General features: G+C 46.7%; 1 protein-coding gene across 1 annotated transcript; it reads right to left on the bottom strand.

The window, feature by feature from the left end:
• Positions 1-6264: 6264 nt before the first annotated feature.
• On the bottom strand, positions 6265-9145 carry LOC138579972 (serine/threonine-protein kinase SBK1-like). The gene is made up of 3 exons (XM_069650198.1): positions 8983-9145; positions 8245-8447; positions 6265-7295 (listed from the first exon to the last, which is right to left on the bottom strand). The coding sequence occupies exons 1-3, from the start codon at positions 9143-9145 to the stop codon at positions 6405-6407; spliced, it is 1257 nt and encodes a 418-aa protein (XP_069506299.1). The 3' UTR covers positions 6265-6404.
• Between the last annotated feature and the right edge of the window lie 1528 nt (positions 9146-10673).

Below are 10673 nucleotides of genomic sequence, written 5' to 3'. Positions count from 1 at the left end.
AAGGTCTATTTATCGAAAGGACAAGAGATCCTGGAGAGGTCTAGACAAGAGAGCATGTAATGGGCTAGATACACAAGAGACAGGAGACATCTAGACATGAGAAAGTGGCAATGTCTACGTGTAAGGAATACAGAAGACCATGGAGAGGTCTGTGTATTGAGATCACAAGAGTACTTGGCAAGGTCTAGACATTAGACAGTGGAGAGGTATGTGCTGAAGAAGACAAGAGACTTGTTCAAGTCAGAAGAATAAAGAAGACACTGGAGAGGTCAGTATTTCCTGCTGGGGACTACCCAGGAAAAAGTTTGATGTGTTTTTGTAGACCAGGGCCGGACATTGATTTATTTGGTTGTGAACACTTTTGTTAGCCAACATTTGAGGACGAGAAGGTTGGCTTGGCGGCTAAATACATTGAGAAGAGTAGATTTGGACTTTTGTGTTGGCCTCCACCATGGAACATTGGTTACTTGAACAGACTGTCCATGGAGTGTCAGAGTCTCATAAGATCAGGATTCATGACTTTTTTCTGTTGGAAAAAATCCATACCCGAAGGTACATGAAGCAACTGGAGATCAAGCATTTTGTGTTGGTCCATCCTTAGCAATGTTCTATAGCTCTACCCTTTATTACTTTCAGGTTGTTCCCCTAGTTCCTATAGGTTCTTTTTCAAACCAAAACCATGTACTATGGAGACTTAATAACATCCCTCTTCGAATGACGCTGAGCGGGCGTGTTGCTAGGTCGAGAAAAGATCCGGGGCTATGCTAATGTTGGCACTGTCGGGACTCGGGGCTAGCTTGTCTTTTGTTTGGAGCCCCTGAGCTTTTATCTGGGGCTACAACCAAAAGACCAGTGGCTATAGCACACTCAGCCCCCCCCCCAGCAACGCCTCTGATGCTGACACTTAAAATGTATCTCCACATTTGATTGAACTCCCTTTACTCTCTGCACTTATAAGCCACCTCCCTGGCAGCACTTACATGTTCTTTTGCACTCTCCCCTTCCCCCGGTACTTCGACACCCCCCCCACACGTGCGCGATCTGAATAACACAAGGCCTAGTAATTTTGTTGTTTTGTCCTCCTCCTGTCTTCCCTTCCTTGTCTTGTTGCGCCTAGAAATACTTGTGCAGAGGTGGGTTATGAATGCTCTATCATTTCACCAAACCCCTCTTTGGCCACCTCAACACACTCAGCATCTCCTATACTAACTATGCTGATGATACCCAGATCCTACTCCACCTTTCAGGCAACCATGCACATGCACCATCAATAAAATCTATAACACTATACAAGTCTGGATGGCTGCCCACCAACTCTGCCCCAATGATGACAAGACTGAAATTCTCTTATCCCCACCCCACACCTAGCTAAACTAGACCCTGCCTTTCAGTCCTTCACAATTGCTGCCTTCACCACCCCAGTCTCTCCCTCTGTCAAGACTCTGGGTGTCTACCTGGACTCCAGCCTTAGGGTGGCCCTTCATGTCAATGCCATTGCCTCTTCAGCGGCCCATACTACTAAACTCCTGAATGCAGCAAAACATTTCCTTTCCACACAAGACTGCCTTACGACAGCAAGAGCAGTAATCGTCTCCCGGCTTGATTGCTGCAACTCTCTCCTTGTGGGCAACTTCGAGCGCAACCTCAACAAACTCCAGACCATTCAAAACAACTCCATCCGTGACGCCATGAACCTGGCCAAGCGAGACCATCAGTCTACAGAAGAGACGTTCACTGACTACTTGTGAGAGAACTAATTGATTTCAAAATTCTCTCCATCACCCACCAATGTCTCTCAAACTCAGTTCTAACTTACCTCTCTCAGAGAATGACTAAGAACACCTCTTCCAGACCTACTAGAGCAATCTGCAGCCACCATCAGGCCACTCCACGATTTATGCACACTAGAGTCTGAGGTTCTAGTTTCCCAGTCACTGCTGTCCTTCTCGGGAAGGCCTTGCCGCTACACCTGCGGGCCGAAACTCCCTTACTCGCCTTTCAGGAAACAACTCAAAACTAGACTGCTCAACTGAAACCATACTTTTATCTTTTGCTCCACCTTCTTCCAGCCCCTCCTTCTCCGTCCTACCGTCCATTCTCTGCACCGCCTGCTTCTGCAACCAGCGCCTCAATGCCTATGAGTTTTGTGTGCTTCACAAATGCAAAAATAAAAATTTAACCAGAATGCAAGCATGTCCAGGCCACTGTCCTACATTCAGCAGATGCTGCTGGAGCCCAGCAGGAACTATTATGCAAACAGGGTCCACACAGCAAAGGCAGAATTACAGGTATGAGAAGGGTGCAGAAGTACGAGCCTGAGACAGAGGTGACAGGGTGATTGGCAAAGACTTTTATTAAAGAATACATTGAAAAGAAAACCATATCTTGCATTATCTAAAAGAGGGGTTCCCTGCCTCAACCAAAATACTACGGAATCTGTCAGGATGTCAAAATAAGGAGTCACAGTCCTGTGTCAAAACCTATTTCCTGCCCGTAGGCTAATAACTAAACTGAAGATGGGAATATCACCAAGAGTTCAGCAGTGTGACTATATCCTGGGGGAATGCCTCCCTTCCCCAGGTTGCACTCTCGCTTTGAAGAAAATATCCAGTTAAAACAATACTCAAAAACCCACAATTCAAAAAAACATCAGTGTTCCTGGCCGACCATAGTTATCCTCACTATGGTTGTCCTTTAAGTTGCCTTCCAGGAATAAGGCTTTCTTTTCCCCTATGGTTCGGGTGTCGATTTCTTCAGTCTTATTTATGACTAAGGGATGACTCCCTCCACTCTGGTCCTTAAGGAACCCTGTTAAGGGGATGTCTTCCTCCCCCCTGGCCTTTCCCAAGCTTCTTGCACAGTTCAACAATGGATGGGGAAGGTCTCCCATCACCTGGCCTTTCACAGGCTTCCCGCACAGTTCAACAACAGATGGGAGAAGTGTAAAAATCCCAGATTCCGCCAACGCTCATTTGGACAGACCAAGCTCACTAACCTGCCTGCTACTGCCACGAGTATGAAGGACGATGATGAACTTTCTTTCTCTTATGGGTGCGAGTCCCACACTCACCCATTTGGATTGGTTTTTCACTTAGATAGACTTATCAACAAGAGTTCAATGGTGTGAAGGTATATCCTGGGGGGAATGCCTCCATTCCCCAGGTTACACTCTGGCTTTGAAGAAAATATCCAGTTAAAACAATTCTCAAAAACCCACAGTTCACAAAAACATCAGTGTTCCAGACCGACCGTAGTTATCCTCACTATGGTTGTCCTTTAAATTGCCTTCCGGGAATAAGGCTTTCTTTTCCCCACTGGTTCCAGGTGTCGGTTTCTTCAGTCTTCTTTATGACCAGGGGATGACCTGCTCCCGTCTGATCCTTAAGGAACCCTGTTAAGTGGATATCCCCCCCTGACCTTTCTCAGGCTTCTTGCACAGTTCCACAATGGATGGGGGAATGTCTCCCTTCCCCTGGCCTGTCTGGGGCTTCTCGCACAGTTCAACAATGGAAGAGGGAATGTCTCCCTTCCCCTGGCCTTTCTCAGGCTTCTTGCACAGTTCAACAATGGATGGGGAATGTCTCCCTCCACCTGGCCTTTCTCAGGCTTCTCCAACATCTCAACAATGGATGGGGAATGTCCCCCTTCACCTGGCCTTTCTCAGGCTTCTCGCACAGTTCAACAACAGATGGGGGGGCGGGGGAGTGTAAAAAATCCCACATCCTCTCAATACTCATTTGGACAGGCCAGACTCAGTAACCTACCTGGTACTGCCACGAGTATGAAGAACGATGATGACCTTTCTTCCCAGACTTGCACATCTTGATTGGTTTTTCTCTTAGATAGACTTGGCTCACTCCCCTGCCAAATACTATTGTGTGACCACGGTGCGATGAAGCTTCCGCTCGGTCTGGGTCCCAGAAGCTAAATTCTTGGTTTCTCGCTCCCTGGTGGGCTCTCCTCCCCCACCCCCTCATATCTTTTGCTCGTAGTCCACTATCGTCCCTGGTCTTCCTTGGCTCCTGCGATCTGCGGTGGGGGTTCCCCGACTCTCGTGGTCTGCAACGACTCTCCAGTTATAATCTTTCTCTGGGCAGTACCGCTCCTCATTCCCATGCTTCCCAGGCCCCAGGAACATCTGAAGCCTCTCTTTCCTGGCTTGCTGAGCAGTCCTTCCAATCTGGAATTGCTCTGGACTCTCGTGCTCCAGTCTCGGCCTGCCTTCTTCCTCTTTCCTGGACTGTGCTGGCTCTCGCAGTTCCTCCAAGGAGGATCAGACTCTGTTTGATTTTCCCTCTTCTATTTCACTTTGGTTCCGGCCAATGGGAAGTCTGTAAACACTGGAAGGCTCAACCAAAGTGCTCTTCTTGCCTCAGCACCTCCGCCTCATCTCAGTACATGTCAATGGGTTTTCCATGGCATCAACCTCTTCTCCCTCGCCCAAGCAAGGGGTTCATGATTAACCTTACAGGCATACATAGGGGAGGATACTAGGTTAGAGGAAGTTAAGGATGGAGGTGAAAAAGAGGTGGTTGGATGTTGGGAATACCGCGTCTATCCATGATTTCCTCCCTGCACCCATGGGGGGACCCCTCCCCATGAGATCCTAATGCTGAGCACCACCCCTAGTGGGACTATCGGATAGTGACCTCAATGCCCTGACCTCATGTAAAGGGGCTCCCCTCGAAAAAAGCAGCAACGACATTCTGGTATTCGCCACAGAACCAAGATGGCAGATGAGCCTAAAGGAGTAGGCACAGGTGGCAGGAATCCTAATCCCACTGCACTAATTCATGGGTCCTACAGATCATCATACAAAAATTAAAACACCCATATAAGGGGCAAACATGGGGGAGGGGCTAGAGCCCAATAAAAGCCACTGGAGTATGGAGTAGTGTGGGAGAAAGCATTTGGAGATTGAAAGACTGTGGTGGCTGGCGGTGAAGTGAGAATAAGATACAGGGGAGAAGGAAGGGACAGGCTAAGGTGGTGGCACGGGGGAGGAAGAAGGAGCAGGTTGTGGTGGTGACAGAAGGAAGAATGAAGTTGAGGCGAAGTCACAAAGCAGGAGAGAGTGTCACACCCTTCCCTCTTTCTCACCTGTTTGTCCTTGATGGTGATCTTCTTGGGAACTCCTTCCTTCTTTCTCACTGATCGGGACTTGTACAGGAAGGGACGTGAGTCTTCGGGTTCCAGCGTGAGGAGTGCCGACTGCCTTAAGCAGGTTGCGTTCAGTATCCAGGAAGGTTACAGCGGAGGAATCCAGGAAGGAAGGGGAACTTGTGTCCAATGCTCAGCAGATGCCGGGGAGCCCGCGGCACTGAGCACGAGATGGATTCCGGGAGGAAGGGGAGAATGGCCTTACTGAAGTGAGGCAGGAAAAGGAAGGGATTCCAGGAAGGAGGAAAAGGTAGGTAACTGGAAGATAGCACTGAAAGACGGGAACGATACACACCGAACAACTCGGAACAGTAGCATTGAAACGCACAGAGCCGTGGGGGTGTGCCTAATTTCTAGGAAGCAGCGCGTTGCACGTAGACCCTAGAGAGCAGAGTTTTCGTGCTGTCGGCCATGTTTGGAGGATCACCGACCTGATGTTGCGGTACATCTTGGACCACGAAGTCCAGAAGGGCCGGGATCGGTGGCTCATGACAGCGAGGATGTGACACATCAGAGTAGGAAAAGAGAGAAGGGAGAATAGGAGGAGATAAAAAGCGTAAGATCTGTTGGTAAAATGAGGTTGGGATATGAAGAAAGGCAGAGGAAGAAGAAGTAGGCAGAAGAAAGAATCCCCAGTGAAATGAGATTGGAACTAAAAATCTGGGGAGATTAGAGAAATAATTTCAATAAAGCAGGCGGTTGGTGTGGAGGAGAAGGAGAAGAAAAGCGTAGAATGTGGTGGAGCTGAATGAGGAGGTTGGAGGAAGAAAGGCAGATAAGGAAGTGAACTGGGTAGATGAGTAGCCAGAGCAAGGGAGAAGATTGGAAGGAACCATTCAAAGGATGGTGAAGGAGGTACTTGGGGGTGGGAGGAGAGCCAAAGGAGATTCTAGAAGGATGGCAGGATTTTCTTCACTACTGCTGAACTCCAAATTCTGCCTTTGTCTGGGCCTATTGTGCAGGTGGTTAAAGGTGAGCCATGGTACTTATATTGTGGTATCATGAACTGGCTTTAGCTACTTGGGAGAATAAATGAACTTGTGGAATCACCAATGAGGTGAGTGCATTACCTTACTCCTGGCTCCTGTCAGCTTCATCTGCTGATCTGCTCGTACAGATAATGCTGGACAGGTCTAGGAGCCACCTCAGCTTCTTGCACCTTTAGTCATCACACAGGCCGGCTCGCCTCACTGTTTTCACAGTGCATACCATCAGTCCATTGCAGGGTGAGTTTGAACACTGCATCAGGAGACCTCTACTTCTGCTCCCAGGGACAGGGAGGAGCTTTCTGTGAGTAGGTTATGACTGGTGATGTCCACCCCCCATACACTTGGTACCATCATCATCTCAAACTCTGACACATATGTGCCTTGCAGTGGGGAAAAATAGGACTCCCCACTGGATGACGAAATCGAGATGCTCAAACTGACGCTCTTGCTCCAAGCTTCTTCATGGCTTTTGGAATGAGAGCAGGTTGTGGGAGATTCACTGCTGGTGCTCCCATTCTTCCCCACATCGCTGGAAGATGACATGGAATCACTAGCGGATGGCTCAGTGCTGTATTCTTCCTCTGAGCTGCTGATCTCCTCAATACCATCGGCCAACAGATCCACTGTCCAAGGAAGATCCATAAAATGTAGGATTTCAACAGCACGGCTCCTCTGGATGGGATTGTGAGCCAGGAGCTTGCTAAACATTGTAAGAGCCTCTGTGGTAAACCGTTTCCAGCGGGAAGGAATTAGGCTCATGCCTCTGGTCATCCAGTCAACAAATGCTTTGTAATCAATGTCTGCAAGTGCTGCCATCTCCCATGGAAAGGTGCCAGTCAACACAAAGAACAGGAGCACACCAAAAGCCCACACATCTAGACTGGGGTCCACTTCCAGGCAGTCTGTAGCAGGTTGGTAAACCTCAGGAGACATATACGGGATGGTTCCAGATCGCGCAGAAACGGCAGTTCCCTTCAGGCGAGTAAACCCAAAGTCTGTCACTTTGATGTGGTGACATTCCCTGTCGAGCAAGAGCACGTTCTCTGGTTTAATATCACGGTGCACAAATCCTTTCTTCTGCATGAAATCCAGGGCACTGGATATCTGCACAGCACAGCGCTTCACTTTCTCCTCTGGAATTCCAATCTGCAAAGCAGTATAAAACAATGTCTTAGGATTCACAGAAGGAAATGTACCCATCAATTAGAATGTCCACCTCGAAAAATGCACTATGCTCTACCTGGACTGCTAAACACTACGACCAGCGGTAAATAAAATAATGAATTTTGAACCTTTAAATAAAGGTTCTCACCATAACATGTTGTCAGGCGGCAGTGCAACATGTCCTTTCAACCTCTTTGATAAAAATACTAGATTTTGGGTTCTTGTTTTCCCCACAAAATATTTAGAATTGTTTTAGAGATTACAATTATAACTTAATTGAACTATTCTTAGAAACGATACAATTTCAGTGTTTCCTTTGGCACAGAGAGCAAGGCCTCCATGTCACAAGTGCTAACCTGGGGTGAAACCCCAACGTTTTTCAACATTTGCAAAAAGTGGGAGAGCCCCTCTGCTGAGAGTGAACATGGACAAATAACCTAAAGTGCCAGCTTGGGAAAGTTCAGTTTCATTTAGCTCTGTGTCATGCAATAGGAGAAAGATCCATGTGCAGAGCAGGCTGAACTTCTTGCTCTCAGGGCCCATAGAACAACTGCATCTCAACCCCACATCACTGATGATGCCCAACAAAGCAGAAACACATTTATGAGGTTGATATTGGTAACCTTTTGAAGAAGGGAATTGCTCTCATTGTCTGTCGGTTATGGGGAAGAGTAGCGCGGGTCCATACAGCTGCAACGTGGTTATAAATCATACTGACTGGCACCATCCTGAGGAACAGGTTATTTGTCCTTTTTTGTTCTCAGAAGAGGGGTGCTCACCATTTTGTCAAATCCAAGATCCATCTAGTTTGTTCTTATGGTCAGAACCCCTCATATTACCTGGTGATTATTCACTGTAAAGTTCAAAAATCTCATGATTTGAAATAGTTAAAAAAGCAGATGTGTTGATTAAGGTAAAACCCTGTGTGTACCTGATCCTGAATCAGAGAAAAGAGGTCACCAAAAGGCGACAACTCTTGGGCAAAAACATAGTGCTCCATTGTCTGAAACGCAATTCCATAACAGCCGATGATACACGGGTGAGAGGAGAGGAGAGAGGCTGTGCAGTACTCCACCAGAAAGCTCCTCAACGATGTGCGGCTTTTCTTGAGAAGCTTCAGGGCCATCATCTGGTCTAAATAGAAAGAGCATGCATGAGTTAATGGTTCATTAAGAAAAATGTACATTATGTGCGACACACAATCAAAACACATCATTGCAATGTACACTGTATGACGGTTGGGTAACGTTTTTGTCTAGCTCACTTCTTTGTCCATATCATTAATTACCAAATGCAATGTGGTAATGCACCTCTTTCAGAGGGTCATAAGCAATTGTCGCCCTGTAGACCACCGTGTTGAGGTCAAAAAAGGTTGGTGAGATGGTCTAAGGACTCCCTAACAATGAAAATATAGCTAAGACACAAGAATACCTATTAGCACTGAAATTGAGCCAGACTGTCTGTGTGGTGGAGCGGGAGGTGGGGGGGGGTGGATGGATTTAAACAGGTGTGCACTCCCCTTTAGTTTAATGATGGTCAAGGGCACTGTTCCAACAAACATTTTGGGCCAGTATCGAGAGCATGCAATATGGCACTCAAACACACTATATAGAAGAGAAGACCAAAATGCTTATTGTAGCATTACTATGTAGACATTTTGGTTCCTTACCAGTTGCCCTGCTTTGTGCCTTCAGCACAGAACTATAGGTCCCAGTACCAAGCTTCTCCAGAACCTCAAAGTAGTCTTGTAGGACGACCTCCACCAAATTTTTTGAAAGCTGGAAAACCTGATCCTGCAGGATAACTTCAGTTTCTGTAACTTTCGAATTCATGGCCGTATTTTACTCCTCTCAAGCTTACAAATTCTGAAATAGAAATGTTTTAGAAAATGTGAGGTGACTTAGTTAAGGAACCAAAAAAACATTCTCCTGGCACCTATAAACGTGTGTGGGGTTTCTGATGGTACGCTTGCTCAGAGGAGCTTTGCATAGCATTTCGGTGCTGGACTGCCCTTGTGGGTGGGACAAAGACTGATGTGCAAATGTATATTTCTCTTCTGTGACGGGTGCAGTGAGCTAAAACGTGGTTATAGACCCTCCAGAGTGGAAGATAATCCTTAGAACAGGTTTTTTGACCTATGCTCGTTCTCAGTAGAGGGGCTCCCAGACTCCTTTATATATACATGCATACACATACATACACATACACTCACACCCACACACCATAGGCTGGTGGTTGCCGTCCTATAGTAAAATTGAGTCAGACTCCCACACGAATCCCAAAACTCCAAAATCACTTCGGGAGGACACTCAACCACACCCAGACCTGCGGATTGTGGTGTTCCACAGGGAGCCAGCTTCTCGCCGCTGCTTTTCAATCTTTATCTCCGCTGTCTCTGCTCCCTCCTTTCACAACTTGGTATTTATTTTACTAATTTCGCAGATGACACACAACTAATATTAGAACTGTGCGATGATCATGCACTTGACAACAATAGACACTCAGCCATCTATAATTCCATTGAAAATTGGATGAAGTCACACTGGATGTGTCTATATGGCTCCAAGGCCGAGCTTATGACATTTGGATCAACCAAAGTCTTATTAAACAACCTAGGCCCAGCTTACTCCTCCTTTCTTTTAAAGGGCTCCACTTTCAAAGTGTCAAAGTCAAGAAACTCGGAATTTACTTACAATCCTCATTAGAAGCCGAGGCTCAAATTTCGTATTCAAGCGGAACTGACAATACTATCAAAGGCTTCTATGCCGCATTAGGCCTCTTCGCTACAATAGCCGGAGCCACCATTCTCTCACGTCTTGACTACGGAAATGCCCTGCTCTTGGGAGCCAGTAGTAAATGTATCAAACAATGTCAAATAATACAAAACAATGCAGTTCGATCCATCTCAGGTAAGTCCAGATGAGAACACATAACAAGTGACAGAAAAGATCTCCATTGGTTAGCAATGAAAGAGTGTATCACTTTCAAATCCTTGACACTGGTCCATTGTTGCTTATACAGAGCAGCCCCAGCCAATTTCAAGCAACAATTCAAATGGTATGAGCCAAGCCGTAGCCTAAGATCTAAAAACAGGGACTGCTTGAGTCAGGCCCTTTTGGAATAAAAGCTATGGGCTTAGGCAGAGCATTCTCCACCAAAGCCATTTCCAACTGGAATGAGCTACCTCGTCATCTTAACTTGAAAGCAATTTTCAAACGTTCAGAAAACAACTCAAAACCATTATCTTTAGATAACCTCTGAACTATGCCATAGTAGTGCATACTCTGATGCTACTGTCGTCCCTCTTCTTTTGTTGCCATCCTGTGATTCTTCAGTCCACGTGTAAATGTCGCACCCTGA

This window comes from Ambystoma mexicanum, chromosome 3p (assembly GCF_040938575.1).
Source record: "Ambystoma mexicanum isolate Mex_15411 chromosome 3p, UKY_AmexF1_1, whole genome shotgun sequence".
Classification (NCBI taxonomy): Eukaryota; Metazoa; Chordata; class Amphibia; order Caudata; family Ambystomatidae; genus Ambystoma; species Ambystoma mexicanum.
Note: the sequence above shows the minus strand (reverse complement) of the source record. Positions and strands in the feature narration are given on the sequence as shown.

Excerpts from the sequence above, each read along its gene's own strand:
- LOC138579972 (XM_069650198.1), bottom strand. The coding sequence starts at position 9,145 with ATGAATTCGAAAGTTACAGAAACTGAAGTTATCCTGCAGGATCAGGTT. Across the intron at positions 8,448-8,982 it reads GGCACAAAGCAGGGCAACTG|ACCAGATGATGGCCCTGAAG; the intron begins GTAAGGAACCAA and ends CTTTCTATTTAG. Across the intron at positions 7,296-8,244 it reads TTTCTCTGATTCAGGATCAG|ATTGGAATTCCAGAGGAGAA; the intron begins GTACACACAGGG and ends ACTGCTTTGCAG.